Source organism: Nycticebus coucang, chromosome 1 (assembly GCF_027406575.1).
Source record: "Nycticebus coucang isolate mNycCou1 chromosome 1, mNycCou1.pri, whole genome shotgun sequence".
Lineage (NCBI taxonomy): Eukaryota > Metazoa > Chordata > Mammalia > Primates > Lorisidae > Nycticebus > Nycticebus coucang.
In genome coordinates this window covers 20,053,356-20,072,105 of record NC_069780.1, presented here as the reverse complement: position 1 = coordinate 20,072,105, position 18,750 = coordinate 20,053,356, and the positions used below count along the sequence as shown (strand labels likewise).

The 18,750-nt window shown below is 32.8% G+C and overlaps 1 protein-coding gene across 2 annotated transcripts in view; it reads right to left on the bottom strand.

The window, feature by feature from the left end:
- Positions 1-11,760: 11,760 nt before the first annotated feature.
- The window catches only part of CCSER1 (coiled-coil serine rich protein 1), a 702,132-nt gene continuing 695,142 nt past the window's right edge, over positions 11,761-18,750 (bottom strand). For both annotated transcript variants that reach the window (XM_053607732.1, XM_053607808.1), the window contains exon 10: positions 11,761-12,777. In XM_053607732.1, coding sequence (XP_053463707.1) covers positions 12,718-12,777 — 60 coding nt within the window. In that variant the 3' untranslated portion in view covers positions 11,761-12,717. The remainder of the gene's footprint in view (positions 12,778-18,750) is intronic.

Below are 18,750 nucleotides of genomic sequence, written 5' to 3'. Positions count from 1 at the left end.
CAGGTGCCTGCCACACCACTGGCTGTTGCAGTTATCATTGTTGTTTAGCTGGCCCAGGCTGGGTTCAAACACGCCAGCCTCGGTGCATGTAGCCCGCGCCATAACCACTGTGCTATGGGCACCAAGCCAGATTTCTCTTATTAAAGGAATTCCTTGAGAAAGTATTCAGTTGCAGAATAATTTTTTAAATTAACTTTTATTATCTCTTCTTGAATAAGAGTTTAGATCAAAAGCTAAAGGCTTGCTGTCATTTCCCTCCATACTTTGCTAAACAAGTAAGCAAATCCAGAACCAACGGGAAATAAGCCACTGGCCTATTAAACCTTGGACATGAGGTAGTGAGCCATAAGATTCCTGATACCAACATTCTTGAGCAATCACACTAAGGGATTTATTAGTGAGATAAAACTTTTTTGTCCTCTTAATCTCTTAATCTCTCTTAATCTCTACCAATCCTGAGTAAAAAATCTAGTATACTCCTCCCTTTAACTCTGTTTATGAAAGTGCTTATCTGGTACCTAGTGCCCAGTAGATGATTATTTAGTGAACATCAGTGATAAGGAGAGGGAGCTCACACTAGTTTGTGATTAATGATGCTAAACATATTTGTGAAACTTACAAGCACGATGTATGGTTCCCACAAAGTATAGGGCAGGAGGGAACATGGGAGAAGTAGCATGCTAGCTCCATTTCAGTTACACGTAGGATAAACAAATAGACTCTGCAGGTCAATCATATTGTTTTCATGAGTTCTCTGGAGTTGGCTGAAAATGGTTATTTCCATATTCAAGAAACCAGCCTACGCAGGCTGAATCCTAGATGTTTTAAATGTCACATATGCTTGTTAAGGGTCTACAAATATATACCTCTTGGCTCTACAGTTATAGAAAAGCCTGTGTAGAAAATAGAGATGATTTCCATTCTTTGTTTTGAATCAAATGTCTAGAGCTGTGCTAATCAACATTTTTTGAGTCTATATTTGATTAGCGGGTGATGATATTAGAATGCAGCACCATAATTTAGTTTTGTTATCTGTTTATTCAGGCCTTCAACAGCAGATGTACTCAGTAATAAACATACATTTCAGTCTCCATCAAGTTTAGTTAGTCTCAAGGAAAAAAATTAAATTTAAAAGACCTCAATGTGATAGCTTAAAAATGTAGAGGCAGTATGATAAAATTAAACTTGGAGATGTTTCTTTTTCACAGACTTCAATCTATAATATACAGCCATCAAAACGTTATTAAGGTTGTCTATTGTCTTTTTCTTTTCACTTTCTTTTTTTATTAACATACAGCTTTAATTCTAAATTTTTTATTAACATACAGTTTTTTATTCTAAAAAGTAGTCCTGGGCAGAAGTTTGGTATGAACAACGTCTTCCAGACATCCATCTCCATCCCCATCTGCCTGGCAGTGTAACAGAAGCATCGCCCTGTTTTGCACCTTTCAAACACAACTAATCACCCTTCTCCTGACACCACGCCTGGTAGACCGTGTGATCTGATGACAAAGTGCTTGGTCTGAGCTGTCAGACTAACATCGGGACACTTAGTATTATACATACTGTAACAGGAGGCAAATTATTTATCCTTTTTAAACTTCCATATTTTCATCTATACAGTAGGGATAATATTAGGGCCTACTATTTAAAGTATCATGGCTATTAAATGAGATGTAAATGCCATAGGGTGAGAATAATAATTACTCTGCTTACCATGTATGCCCCAGGGCCTACCCATGTACCTGGCATATAACCGTTTCTTGATACTTTTTTTGTTTAATGAATGAGTGTATGAAAGACATGGACTTATTTTACTGCATTGTAATGATTTATTTTCCTAACTATATTGCATGAGAACAAAGCACATAACTCCAGAAAGACATTTAATTATGAATTGATTTTTTAAAATTTAATTTTAATTGATATAAGTATACATACTTACAGGGTACAGAGTGATGTTTTGATATATATATAGTGTATAGTGATTAGATCAGTATATTATCATATCCATCATATCAATCATTTATCATGTTTTTGTCTTGAGAACATTTAATATCCTTCTAGCTATTTGAAACTATACGATATATTACCATTAACTATAGTCATCTACAGTGGTATAGAACACTAAACCTTATTTCTCCTATCTAGCTGTAATTTCGAATTCTTATACACAGGTGCCTCTGACCCACTGTGGAGATGATGGAATAATTATGACCACACATTAACCACCTGCATTATCTTCTAAGTTACTATAAATGAATTTATTCTACCTGTCTGAAACTGTGATATTCTTTCAAGTTGAAAATTTACTTTACACATGATTTTACTTCATGAAGTCATATTTTATAATTGCATTATTTTTCCTAAAGTAATTAAGCAGTTTTTGTGTTTTTTTTTTTGGTTTGTTTGTTTTTGTACTTTTTAGAGACGGAGGCCTCACTCTGTTCGCCTAGGATAGAGTACAGTGGCATGATAACAGCTCACTGTAACCTCCAACTCCTGGGCCCCTGCTTCAGCCTCTGAAGTACTAGGATTACAGGCCTGTACCACCATGCACAGCCAATTTTTCTTCTTTGTTTTCCTTCTCTTTTTCTTTTCTTTTCTCTTCCTTCCTTTCTTTGTCTTCCTCTCTTTCTTTTTTAGAGCTGGAGTCTCACAATGGTGCCCAGACTGGTCTCAAACTCCTGACCTCAAGCAATCCTCCCACTCAGCATCCCAGAATGCTAGGATTACAGGGATAAACCTGGACAGCTCGCGGAATTATATTAATTCTCAAATATTTGATAGAACAGAAAATATTAAACTAGGTTACTATACAGCACAGTTGCTCACATAAAGAAATAAAATGGGTCTCTTATGTACAACAACCAGTAAGGAAAACAGAAGAGGGAACAATTCACATTGAAAATCACCAAGTGATATTGACTGTGTCTTTTTTTTTTTATTATTAAATCATAGCTGTGTACATTAATGTGATCATGGGGCACCATACACTAGTTTCATAGACTGTTTGACTGTGTCTTATGCTCCAGAAGTACTTAATATACTAGCATCTCTTCTCCTTATATAAATATACACTATAATCCTAAAATTCAATAAGTTGAAAGTTGATCTGAAATTTCACTAAAATACATAATATATCTGAAATGATCACAGTTTTATATCTGACATATTTTCATTATGGTAATTATAAGAACATTAAAATGCATTGTGACTAGGCTGATGTACCCTGTTGACCACTCATCTGTGGTTTGGTCAGTATGTGATATTATAAGCTTTCATAGTGTCAAGACCCAACACAGTTTAAGAGTTCACAGCACATATCCTGAGTAATTAAATAAAAATAATATGAATCCATACAAATCATGATATCCCAGAAAATTTAGGTTGAGAAATAAGATGATAGGGAACATAATAGTCTGTGTTATATACTTACTTCTGTTTTCATAACACATGAACTACATATGAAATGTGCAATTTTATAATGCATGTAAATACCTAAGAATATCAAAATGTTTTTTAAATGTGGAAAATTAATTGTTGACAAACAGTGGGGATTGATATCTTCTCATAATTTGTGTATTTATTTAAAATTATTTTGACAGGATTTGAAATTGTGACAATAAGACATAGTCACAATAATTCTGGTATTTATACAAATATTTGTTTATCACTGGTGATATAAATATAGAAAAGTATAAATGCAAAGAAAATACTGAGAACACAATAAAATGCCTACAGGTATCTTTGATATTCTGATTAATGTTCTTTTCCAATTTAAACAATTATTTTCTGTATTCTGAAAATGAATTTGGAAAAGATCAAACTCAAAAAATGAGGACCCTAACTTAGTTTGTATATATGGATGCATGTGTGTGTGTGTTTATATATATATATATGTACTTTCTTAGTTATAAATAGCTTTTGGGGAATGTTAACCACTATCTTGATATAATGAATGTTAACTATTTTACTTAGAATGAAAATAGTTTGAATCAATTAATAGAGTAAGAATCAGCTACAAAACAGAAGTAATACCAAGAATTTCATTTCACATTCAACATGCAGAAATAGGATTGCAGAAATAGGCTGGGTACTTTGATCACAAATTATAATTCCAATAGACAATTTTCTCCAGTATACACAATTATAAATGTAAGTGGTGTAATGGGGGAGTGGAAGGTGAACATATTTTTCTGAATAAAATTTGAAAATATAACACATGATTTAGTAGATGCTATGGGAAGTTTCAGCAACAAAGTAGTGGGGAGAAAATAATTACATGATAACTGCTTGTTTTAGTTGATACAAATTATCTATTTCTGTATCCAGCAAAGCATATTGTTTGGGAACGAGAAAGTCATTTTTGTTCACACATTTAAGTTATTATACTTGTCACTGAAAATCTCTAGAGATCCTTAGAGAGAAAAAAGGCACTTCTTGATGAGGTTGTAAGAAGGTAAATTACTAAGAAATATTGTGTAAATAACACTGTCACTACGAATTACTCTGACAAGAACAATAATGATACTTAGATTCTATATTGTCAAGGATGATCATTTTTTAGAAAAGAACAGTTACATGAAGCTGCAATATAACAGTGGTAATGTCAACAAATTCTACGCAATTTTGTAGATAATCTGCTGATTATAAGCAGAATTTTTTTAACCATAAATATTTGAAAATCTCGTTGAGTTATAGAAACGTAGATGGAGAATATGGTGTAAATAATACATTTATGATATCTGTCCAAAATTGATATAACTTTATATCCACATGGAATTTTGAGGAAGGCTATTCACAAACAGGTTTAACACAATTTTGAATCATGTATTTTAAAAGACGGAATCAAAGTATTTTCATGTGAGTAATATAGCTTATGTAACATTGATAATTTTCATATTTTAATTAAAAACAGATTACTACAGAGGAAAAAAGATACCCTTTTTAGTAGGCATCGATGCTGTCTTCCTATATTAATATTTAATTTTCTCATTTCTGGGCATATGTTTATTTGCTCTTCCCTGTTCGCTGAAGTTAGTTAGCTGTAATAAAGTATTATGTGTCCCTTCTGTGTGGACATATAAGACCCTTTAAACAATCTATGACATGTTCTCTCTACCTCCGATACTAGAACACGAGAGAAGGTGGTTCCACAGCCTGTGTCTTACAGTGGAGGACACGGGGGAGCATGTCTGTTGACAGCGACAGATATGGAGCATAAGCAAGAAATAAATATTTGATGTTTTAAGTCACAAATATTTGAGGATTCTTTCTGCAGCATTAACTAGCCTACTCTGATATGGGTATAGTTTATTTGGTTTAATGGGTTGGGTGCGGGGAGTCGATCTAGTAAAGGATGTAAATTCTGAAAAATCCAGACTGCTGAGATTGATTTTCCAGCTCTATCACAATGGGTTTGATGTGACTTCTGTCATCTTATGCCACCTTTCCGTGTCTTAATTCCCTCCTCTATAGGATCCCTCTTGGATATCTGTGGGTGTGTTTAAGATGCGTGAGGCCAACACACAGGAAGCACTTGGAGTTGCCCGGCACATAAGAGCACCCAATAAATATCAGTATTATTCTCTGTGCCTACAATAACTATAATCTTAGTGTGATTACCCACAATTACAGTATTATAATATAGTATATTACCTATACTATAGTGTGATTACCCATAATTATAATTACAAAATCAAAGACAAATTCTCATTAGAATTTTAGTAGTCGCGGTCTACCCCCGGCTGATGTATCACCTGCATATGTGGTATCTACCTATTGAGAAGTATATTTGATTTATATTAATAATGTTAGCTGTGCAATTTGGGATAAGCATATCACTTTGTTATATTTCAATTTCCTTTCTTGCAAAGGGGTATTAAATAGTAGCAGCTACATCATAGCTTTGGGGAGGACTACAATATTCAAAACATGTAAAACTTTAAAAACAGCACCTGACATGCAGAAGAGGTCAAAAATGTGAGCTATTATTGAACTTCAGGGTGATCTAGAGAAAACGGAGTGCACTTATACCTGGAGAAGCCAAGGCATATGTGATTGGGGTGGCAGGGCACATGGGACTTGGTTTTCTCTTTATATGAACAAGCAAAGAGAGAAGAAATGGTTCAGGGACTGATGTAAGTAAAAGCACTGAGACGTCAGGATAGAAATCATACAGTTTGTGGAACAGCAGGAGAACAGATAAATCAGACTGCAAACACTGGGTTCAGGTTTTCTTATGGGTTTTCTCCCATGGGAATTACTCTGTGCTTTTGATACATACCAAGCCAAAGAAAATGAAATCTAAAACAATAGAGATTCTTTAAAAATTAAATAAAACAACATCTAAAATATCTTAAGATAGGCATTTTATATTCAGTAAAATCTATAATAAGGTGCATAGTAACACTGAAAGAAGGAAATATAAAGAACATACTCTATTCCAAAAAGCTGAATGCATTATTACTGCGGTAGAAGTAATTTTGCATCAATAGCAATTGGAAATATTTAAAAAAAGAAATATTTTTAACTTAAAATCTGATGTATTAAATTCAATGAACTCTCTGTAGTATAACATGGCACTCATCCAAGAAACTTTTGAGTTTTACTTTTTTCCTAATTGGATCATTACATTATTGTCCTTCAAAAGTTGCAATTTTTGGGCAGCGCCTGTGGCTCAAAGGAGTAGGGTGTCAGCCTCATATGCCGGAGGTGGTGGGTTGGTTCAAACCCAGCCCGGGCCAAAAACTGCAAAAAAAAAAGTTGCAATTCTTGAAAATTGCCTTATGTGAAAAATAAAAGGAAATAAAAAGATAATCATCAAGAAAAGTATTCACTCTTCAAGCTATTGCTTCAAAATGTATTTTGAAACATTCAAAACACAGAAGAGAAATAAAAACATTACAATAGTTTTGATCACATAAAAATCTTCTTTGAAGCATTTTCTTTACAATGAAAGATAATGAAAAATCCGGAATACTAGGCTTACCATTCTGCTCCAGTAGAATAGATGGACCATTCTAAGAGCGAATGGTGGGGAGTGGGTAGGGAGGAAAAAAACTAAAGCAATCGGGTTTTCTTCAAGGGAAAGAAAAGAAGGGAGATAAAACTTACCCTAATCTCTTTGTCAACATGAAAACTAGTCCTTCCAGTAAACAGAACAAGAGTATATATCCTTCCATTTTAATAGCATGTCCCTGGTTACGACTGATTTGAGAAAATAAAAACCTGAACTCTGTGAATTTATGAGCATGTATCCCTAGAAAATGTCACGTTGTTGGAATATAAAATAGAAATGCTTCATGGATGAAACACTCCCTCTGCTGTGTGATGTAATTCCACAAAACCTCACTTGGAGATCGGATCCCTGACTCTGCCTCAGAGACTGGATGCTCAGAGCAAGATAAAGCCTTGGGAGCCGCCCTCCATAGACCAGACTTGTAGGACCTTTGCAATGATTAGTAAAGCCTGACATTGGGTAAGATCTCTGATTAGAGAGAGTCAAACTTGGCAATTTGATCCTTTGTGTTAGCTTACCAGGCACTTAATATTCTTTTTATTATAAACCAACAAATTTCCAAAGGATACACAGCATTCTAGTAGACGGCTTTTCACTTTTTAAATCCATTAGAAAATCAGTTAATTGCTTTCTAAAGCTTACATTCTGAAATAGAACATTAGAGAAACAATAATACAGAGAACGTGTTTATGATCAGTGCACTTTACGATGTTTTACTTGTGTTGCGTACAGGTCACTGAAATGCATGGAAGAGTTTTCAAGAGATTAGTCATTAATTTTCCAGATCCTATTTTTAAAAGTCATGTGACTACAACCAGATGGCAGTCAGATGACAAGAGATGAAAACATAAATCACAAGATAGTTTATACAAAAATATGCTAAAATAGGGCGGCGCCTGTGGCTCAGTCGGTAAGGCGCCGGCCCCATATGCCGAGGGTGGCGGGTTCAAACCCAGCCCCGGCCAAACTGCAACGAAAAAATAGCCGGGCGTTGTGGCGGGCGCCTGTAGTCCCAGCTACTCGGGAGGCTGAGGCAGGAGAATCACCTAAGCCCAGGAGTTGGAGGTTGCTGTGAGTTGTGTGACGCCACGGCACTCTACCAAGGGCAATAAAGTGAAACTGTCTCTACAAAAAAAAAAAAAAAAAAAAATGCTAAAATATAAAACCCCTCAATTTATATGAACACTTTTTAAGAAATATGAACCGTGAGGTAAAGAAAATTAAAATTTGTATAGCATATTTACTGTCAAAAAAAAGGTACCTGTTCTTACAAGTTTACTCTGATATTCTTAATGTACAAAGAAATTTCATTTCAGGTCAGAACTCTTACCAGCCTTATTAAGAAGAAATTTCTATGAAGATCTTGAATATGAATCCAGGACATTTATTTGCTCTCCCTGACCATTATATTCAAAATTTATTAGTACATACCCTTTCCAGATCATTCATCAAAATTTAAGTCATGGCTATTCTTCTTACAGAGGTACGGGAAGACCTCCTTCATCTTTTGAGTTATACCTTTTTTTTTCATTTTTAACTAAAAAGGGCTGGCAAGAGGAGTATTACATTGCTCAGGATAAAGAAATTTAAAAAAATAAAATAAATCTGAAGGCAAATATGGGCACAATCATTTTACCCTTGCTGTAATAATTGCTTTCCTCTAACAGAATCAAAATATCAATCATTTTTTCAAACAGTAAAAAGAGTCACCAGAAAATATTTTATTATCATTGAAGACTCCTGTTCATGAACTTCTTGTATGTACATCCATATATAGCATTCAAACAGAAATGTAGAAAAAAATCTTTACCAAACAGAAGAGAGTACCCAAGAGATGTACTCAGGATAAGAAGAGAAAGTAAGAAAGATGCTTAAATCTCTCTTCCTTGCCCAGTTATCCAGACTATTTTATTCTTCTCCATTACGCAGACTCAGATAACCTACAGATATAATTTGGACATGCTAACATTTTTTAAGCCTTATTAATACAAATGAAAACTTCTTTTAAATGAGAGATGCATACATTTATCTATCTGTTGACATGAGGTCTAGTTCTAAATAAATAAATCAAATGAAGTTGACATGTTTGAAAATATATGAATTAGTATTACTGTTGTTTTTTCTAACATGCCAATATATTACACCGTTATTTACTATTACCAAAAAATGTACCAATTAAGATAGAGAATTTTTTTTAGAGAGCATGATTATACATGAGACATTAGAATAGAATCAAACTCTATTTGGAGAGGCCTTCAAGGACAAATAAGCACAAAATACAACATGTAAAACACCCTTGTGTTAAATTTGGACATTTCTGCTTCTAGTCTAAGTTAAGTATGAAATAGGAAATGCATTTTGTTTCATAAATAAATATTTAAATGTCAAATTTAGGTAATTAAGAAAGTCCAATTTTGAAAACTTTAGCAAGAAAGTTCTTATGTGATAAAATCATATATGTATAACATTATTTTAGAGTCTTCATTAAAAATCATTTAAAAGATAAAACATTTGCACTTTAATATTTATAGTAGCTCAAGTCACAATCACAAAGATGTGGAAACAATTCAAGTCCCCATCAACGCACGAATGGATTAATAAACTGTGGTACATGTATACCATAGATTACTATTGAGCTATAAAAAGGATGGAGACTTTGCATCTTTTGAATTCACCTGGATGGATTTACAGAACATTCTCCTTAATAAAGTATCTTAAGAATGGAAAGGCAAGTATTCCATGTACTCAATACTATGTTGACACTAATACATCAACAACCACAGGACCATGTGAGAGAATAATGTAATTAAATCAGCTATGTTCCCAGCTAACAGGTACAACGTATACGGTTCACTTCCTGGGGGAAGGATCCAACTGCAATTCTGACTTGACTTTACAAATGCAAACAATGTAATCTAATTATATGTACCCTCATATTTAATTTGAAAAAAAAATACAGCTATATGTTATAAGCAACTGAAACTGATAACTATGGGAATTTTAAAATATGCAAGAACATTTAATATATATATTTTATTTTAGGATATAACAAATTAAACTGTCAGAATGATTCAATATATAAATAAAACACGTTAGTAGTGTTAAAGTATATAGCAAAAGTGTCCATGGTTTTCCTCCATGTCTATATTTGAATAAGTAATTCTTACTACTATAAAATAATTACCTTAACTTAAACATTATCCATCTTAAGCAGAGTAACATTTACATCATAAATCTTTACTATAGCAGTTATTCCCAATTCATGAAGAATATTTTAAAATTTCAATCTTAATAATATATAATATATATAAAACATATAATATTATATTTACATATGTAATCAAAGCATACTTTGTATTGAGGTCTGCAATCATGTGACCCACCAGCATTTTGAAATCAGAAAAACAAAGCAAAACTCTTGACTTCTCATCGAGAACACTTGAGCACAATCTATGGATTTAGTTTTTTTCTCAAAAATGTTCTATGAACTTGAGGAAACCACTCAGCCTTTTCAAATTCTACCCTATTTCCCCGAAAACAAGACATCCTCCAAAAATAAGACCTACTTACAGGAAAGATAAGACATCCCCTGAAAATAAGACCTAGTGCATCTTTGGGAGCACACCTTAAAATAAGATACTGTCTTATTTTCGGGGAAACAGGGTAGTTTCCCTATTTAGAAATGGAGACAATCAAGTTTTCCCATCTTTTATTTGGAGTTAGTGACTGTGAGAGCATGCTGAACAAACACACTTGCATAACAGTAGAGAATAATGTTTCCTTTGATCAATAAATACTAATGCCTCTTGTCTCTCTTTCAAGCAATAATTACCAACCATAGATTTTTTACACCCTTAAATATATAGTACAATCATTACACTGTTTCTCACACATTTCTCTAAAAACAAGAGCATCATTCCCATTAATCTCTATATTTAATTCACTTTTAATGTATTCAAATATTGGCAAACTGTTTTAATAAATGAACAATTTATATAATAAACATTGTGAGAAAGTCTGAAACTATTTTCTCTTAGAATTAAAATTATTGATCTGTAAACATGATCATTGATGTATATTCAGAATCGGTTCCTTCAAAAATAAATAGATGAAAGGATGGCAGGATGGGAGGGAGGGAAAAAAGGAGGAAGGAGGAAGGAAGGGAGGGGGGTGCGAGGGAGGGAGGGGAGAAAAAAAGAAGAGAAAGAGAAGAAAGAGAAGGGAGACAAGAAAGAAAAAAGTGTTGCTTGTGTCAAAGAACAATCATAAAACTGTACGATTGAAGTAGGTGACTTTTATTTTTGTGTGTAATGACAGTATCTCTTATGTTGCTTTTAAAGAAAGAATCTTTCTTTATCGGCCTACTCTAGTTGCTATTTGCAAGTTTTTTTCCCTGTAGCCTAAATATCTTTAAATTCTTGTTTTTCCAAATAATGCAGTATTGACCATGCACACTGAAAAAAAATCTTTGCTTGGGGAGTACTTTATTTTAAAAGGATGGAGTTTTGCAGTATCTACCTTTAGAGTTTCAAATATAAAATAAGACAATGAAAAGAAAAAGATAAGGACAGAGTAACAGAATAAACTCTAGAAACTGGTTAGATAAACCCAAAAATGTCTTTGTATCTTGGATCATAAAAAGGTGATTTAAGGGACAGAATCAATAAGAGCACATACAATGTTTTATTTAAATAAATATATTTATAATTTATTTTAATACCATGGTTTATACCCAACATTATTCATATTATATCTTACATAGCAATTTAAATAATTTAATAATTCCTATAGCAGATTTCTGAACGTTACCACCATTAACCATCATTACTTCATTACCTGTTTGCACAATATACAGAACTCAAAAAAGTCTGCTGGCCTCTCCTCAGCTCCATGGCTTTTCTCTTGCCCTGTAACATTGGGGTATAACATTGATTCATTGTGGGAGGCCTTTTACCCTTGCGATAAACTACAACATTCAGGAGTGTCTTGGAGCCACCTTGCATTTGATAAAGTGAGCTATTATAGAAAGGCAATACAGGACACAAAGAAGTCTCCTTTTATAACACACGTAAGAAACTTTCTTTAATATGAGGTCAATACCCAGTAAACGTCCTTCAGCTATTTAAGGATACCAACAGATTTTTACTTTCTCTAGTTAGAATAAGACACTTCATTATTGACTGTATTTGAAGATATATGGCTTTCATCTTGTGATCTTGATGTCAGGGAGAAAAGGTTATAGATAATTTAGTTCTTCAGTAGGAACTGTTCCACGAAAGCGGAGGAAGCTAAAGGCATTGTTTTCTAATTTATCTAACGTGCACAGAATATGTAATGAAATTAAATGACACCTATAACCAGCATGACAAATGATATGGATGAAAGGAATGAACAAATATATGTAATGCCAAGTGGAATGTTACATTTTTGAACACTTGCATAGAGAGCAAGTCTATTTTGTTTTAAAAATTAAATAACAAAGCACAAATGTGTTATCTGAATCTTCATTCATGAATATTTTACGTGATTGATTTCAACTCTAAAAAATCTGAAGTGTTTGGAATGAAACATTTGTATATTATATATACTCTGAGAAACAGTTAAATAGGGAATGATAGAAAAACTGACTTCACTCAATATTTAGTGTGTCACAAATGAGTGGTGCATTTCTTGTGCTCAATTACTGATTTAACCTAGGTTGGCCTATGTACTGGTTTAAATAAAACTTCAGTGCATGTAGGATTCCACAGGGCCTTGAAAAGAAGAAAACAAAAAGAAATAAATGAATGAAATTAATAAATTAGAATGAAATTATACTCAATATGAAATTAAAAAATTTAAAACACAATAAAAATTCAGAGCAAACTATTCTATGTATTATTTTCTAAGTAAAACTTTCTATTAACATTTGTAATGAACACTTACATTAGTAACCCTCATAGGCTTCCAAATTCCAGTTAAATATGGACTATAACAAACATAAATGAAAGAGGGAAGTTTAATTAGCAATATTTTGCTAAGTAGAATTACAATAATAAATTTGATGCAACTCTTTATGCATTCCCCAAGTTAAAAACTGCAAGAAAATTAAATAATTAAGCACTAAGTGAATCTAATGTGGCTCTCTCAATATTTTTGTAAATCACAGTCATCATCCAAAGTAATAAATACTAAATACAAAGCTTCGACAAAATTTTTTCAATTTGCAGCAATAATTAACACTTTTTTAATCTCTAAATTTTATTGCAATTTTCAGTTATAGGTAAAAAAAAAATTTTCAATTATTGCACCCATTTACAAAATGAACTCTGTTCTGTACTGGTAATGCATATAAAAAAATATAATACACAAGCAGTACACTGTATGTCACCCGCTCTCAAGAAATACAGAATTTTAATTAGCACAACATATATGAATATAGGAAAAGGTGATCTATACTACAAGATGGTAGGTTACGGGCTAATTTATAGTACACTTGTAGGTCAATACATAGAACCGATCATAATATACACATATGATTTATAACAGCAAAAAGAAGATCCATTAAATAGGACTGAAAATGGACGAAGGAGTCTGTGGAAAAAGAAACCACCATGTTTTTGGTGGTCAGATCAAGGATATGGAATTGAGCTTGAGCTAAAAAAGAGATATCTTGTACGGGAGGAGGAATCCAGATACAGCTGTTAAAAAACAAAATAAAACTTAAACAATGGCAACAAGGAATGACAATTTGTAATTAATTAGTTTAGATGGAATAAAGTAGAGAAAGAAAAAATTTTAGCAGAGATAGATGCTGGTTTGAAAGGTGTGGATTTTATCGTAAAAGCCTTAGTGAGCTAGTCAGAGGGTGTCCGTGGTGTACACGCCTGTGTGTTTTCATTTAGAAACATAACACAATGTAAGCTTTGGGTTTGTTTGTTTGTTTTGCAATTTTCTCTGCAATGCTGTGTAGATTAGAAAATGTAGATCCTAAATGTAAAATGACAAGACCAAAGCCAATGTGGGGAAGTACCGAAGCGCTCGGCAGTATTTTAAGGTTACTGTTCTTGGTAACAGCTATGAGATTCCCTGTCCACCTGCTTGTTCTGGTTCTGAGAACAGCTGGGTAATCACCGGGATTCCCGCTGAAATGCAATATCCAGAGAAAGTTCTTCTCCATGGCTTTTTCTAGGCACAAGCCCCTTCCCTTTACCTGGTTTCTCTTAATTTCACTTTTCTGCTTCTAGCCTTCATGCCCCTATCGCTGTATAGAATTCTCTTATTTATGTCTCTGATTTCTAATTTATAGTCTGACTTTATTTACTAACATTTCAAGTTGGTAAAGACAGAGAACTTTCCTGCCTGCCATCTACTGCGATCATCTCCATGCCGGGAGTACGTACCTACCTCTCATCTTGTTTTGCTTTGCTCTTGTTCTTTTAAATGATCATATGAAGAAATGAATAAGGGTAAATGCCGTGGGATAGAGGAACTCAAAACTATAACTGTATGTCACACATAGCGGCAGATAGTTGTCAACTAAACAATTGACTTTTTAAATAAAAGTCTACAAAATCATTAAAATCAATAATTAAACATTAAGAAAATGCCTTGTGTTCAGAACCTATCCGACAAATTCAAATTAAGTGATTATGAATACAGCAAATACATTCTAATGTGTTTATTTTGAGGCTCCTGACATTCTTATTGTTATAGCACTCTCACACAGACATACTTTTTAATATTCTAAAAACAAACAGTAAAATGAAGGGGAAAATACCATAATAGGTTTAATATGCTCAGAAATACAAACGCCACTAAAATATATGATACTAACATTTCTCTTTCCATGAAAGTTTATAACATTCTGATATTTAATATGCAATGAGGACAAAAGAACCTTAATAGTTCTGTAACATTTTCAACCATGAAGAAGACAGCAAGGAAATACTAAAGTTCCACTAACAAGAACACATGGCTTCCAATGAGTACTCTGCGGTAACCACAAAAATCTGAAAGATAGAGTTCTTTTGTATGATCAACCACTCTGGGGATACTGTAAATTAGGAAAATCATTTACAAAATAGATTAATCATCCTAGGCTCTCAAGTTTAAGACGTTCACTGTATTGCCAAATTAGAAAAAATAAAAAAACTCTCCAGTATTTAACATTTATTTTGAATCATCATATTTTAGAAGAAAAGTGCCACTAAATACTTTGTTTTCTCAAAAATCTTTGTTATTTTATTTTGTATGAAAGCGAGTCTTGAAAAAAAATTAAATAATTTTTGCTCAGTGGTTAGGGCGTCATTCACACGCTCGGGGGCTGGGTGGTTCAAACCAGGCCCAGGCCTGCTAAAACAACAGCAAAAAAAAAAAAAAAAAAAAAAAGGCTGGGCGTTGTGGCAGGCACAGGTAGTCCCAGCTACTTGAGAGGCGAAGGCAAGAGAATTGCTTAAGCCCAAGAATTTGAGGTTGCTGTGAGCTATGATGACACACCACTATATGGAGGGCGACATAGTGAGACTCTGTCTCAAAAAAAAAAAATTAAATTATTGTATAAACAATTTCATATTCACTATAGCACTGCCGAGTGCTTTGCAAAATAATACATCTGTACAATGAAATTGTATTTTATTATTATATAGGTACATTTGTTTATTGGAAAATAAAACAAAAAGAGATAAGTAGAAATAAGTAAATCAGCGGTCACATTCCTACCAACCAGAGATAATCATTATACTAATCTCTGTGTATTCATTTTCACATATATATTTTTTATCAAAATGAAACTATACAGTATACTTTTTTCACACTAATGCGCTTGCTTTTTGTCCATTAATAACCTCTAACTGTCCAGCTCAGTTAAGTTTTCACGTTGTCTAATAGCAATCCTATTCCAATTTTCTCCAGGGTCCCTCAAGCACAGGTTACTGCTGGACTGCTCAAACCAAGATCCAGCCTGAACACACACTACATTGTAATGCCATTTCAATCTTTTTGCATCTAATTTTTGTTTAATTGGGAAGGCTTTCTGTTTATTGAGAAAGCTTCTCAGCATACAAAAAAGGATTTGTACCATTAACACCTGCACAGCCCTCACCGAGATACAGTAATGAAGAGTTGCCCTTCCCGCATTGAGCGGCTTTCTCTCGCCCTGTGGCCTCACTCCACCTAGACACATAATGAACTATTTATTTTCGGAGCGAGGCGTATGTGCGCGTCCGTGCCCTACATTTGCCATGACTCTTTAATTTCTTTAATCAACATACTCCTCCACTTTTTAGTAGATCTTTATTTTTTAAGGGCACCATGTGAGTTGTCTCCTAGAATACGGCACATGCGGCATGTGTCTGCTCGGTGACTCACACTATTGTTTTATTTATTCATCTACCTCTTGTGTGTCCTAATGCTGAAAGGGAAGCTTGAGAGATTTCATGTTAGATGTTTTTGGCTATTGCTTTACACTCTTGCAGCAGGCAGAGCTAGGAAATACTCTAGTTTGTAAATTATGAGTTCATACTGATATTTTCTCTTTGAATATAACATTACAGAGTTTTTTTATTGACTTTTAAAAACTTTTTCAGGGTAGTATTTATATTCCCCATCCTGAAATAACTTGGTTACTAGTAGCACTATCTATAATTATTTGTTGAATCTCACATAAAACACCTAAATAGCTTCCAAATTATGGCAATAGTAATATAATTTTACTACTGAGTGAAACTTTAGATTTCTTTTTGAAACTTTGTCCTTAGACAAAAAGAATATATAATCACTTTTTAAGAATTCATTTTCCCTCTGTCTGTGATACTAATTTAATGTACAGTTAAGTGTATCTATTTCAAGTAGATTTTAATCTGTAGTGTTTCTATTTTTCTATGAAAACTACATTCAAAGATTTACTCAAAAGAAATTTTACATTCTCTCTTACATGCTATCCTATACTGCTTTCTTATTTCGTAAGTACAGGGAAACTATTTATGATTTCTTTTTTTCTATCTTCTGTACCTACATAAAATATAAAAAATATTAAGTATTAAAAATATTAAATAATATAAAAATACAATATAATATAAAAATATTCAATATTCAAAGCTTACTTTCACATATTAATATAGTCTAGAGATTTCTCCATATCAGAAAGTTGACATTCTTCAGAGAATTTTTGGTTTTTGGTTTTGTTTTGGGCTCTGTAGCCCTCCATTTTTGTGAATGAACCATTCTCGAACAGCCCCGTTAATGAAAATTTGTATTGTTTTTTGTTTATCTATTACAAAAAATGATCAGATCATAAATGAAAAGAAAATGGGTGTTTTGTTTGGTGTATATGAAGATAGTGTATATTCAGGGGAGATAACTAGAGATAGCATTACTTATCATAGGATAAAACTATATAGAATTTTATTCAATTTTTCAATATTATTCTTTATAGGGATTGTGCCACATGACACTGTGGTTGTTCAAAAGAAAAAAATACTCTCAATAGGCTTAGCATTTTCTTACACTTAATGTACAGTTAAGAAAGTATACCTTGAATATTGATGAACTGTTCATTTTCAAAAACTAAGAAAGGATAGAATTGGAAAGGTTGTGTTTTTTAACTTTTTAGGTTACAAGAAACACTGAATATTGTTCCAAAAATGCTACTAAGAAATCTAAGTTTATGAGAAAGTTGACATAAACTATAATTGAATTTGAAAAGATTAACTTTCTTCTTTGCATGAGCATCGGTAGTATAACAGGAGTCTAAAAGGAATTTATGGAAATCATAAAAATGTACAAAAGTACTTGGTCTGAGTATATTGTTTCCTATGCCTTTGAAATTTTTTTCCCCTATCATAGTTTTATCATACGTTAAGAAAAATATAAATGCTGAATCATCATCTATAGACATATATGTTCACATATATTTTTGGCATTTCAAATATAATGAATATTACTTTACTATAATATTAATAAATATGTTTGCCTTCATATGCTATGACTGTGGTTTGAGCAGTCCATCAGTAATGTGTACCTGAGGGACATTTGAGAAAATTTATATAGGATTGCTATTAGACAACATGAAAACTTACTGAGATGGACAGTTAGAGGTTATTAATGGACAAAAAGCAAGTGCAGTGATGTGAAAAACAGAGTATACTGTATAGTTTCATTGTGATAAAAAAATATGTAAAAATGAATACACAGAGATTGGTATAATGATTATCTCTGGTTGGTAGGAATGTGGCATTGTATTTATAGATTTGCATTTAGTCTGTCAACATAGAGGAAAATTTGTTTAAACTATGGTCTAACATAGACTAATTTTTAGCTGTCCACCTCCCTACATTGATCACTTTCAGTTGATCTATTTTTCACAGTACAGTAGGCCTGGTTCCATATGCTGACCATGTTTTTACAGTTCCCTGGGTGATCAACTTACAGAGGTGTGTTTTGATATTAATTTATACAAAGTATGATAACATTTGATTATAGATAATGCCATTAACCATTTAAAAATTATGTTGAAAATATTATTTCCATTCTTATTGTGCACATACAAAATTAATAGATTTGCTTCTAAATCCTAACTTCTATAAAGAACAATATAGCAAATATATACTGTTTTTGTAACTATGTCATACAGTTCTTAGTGCATTTGTGTATGTCATTGATGACTGTTCTTGTTTGTATATCAAGGATATACGTCTTTCAAAAACATTTTTATATATTCAAAGATATATATATTTCACAGATGATTA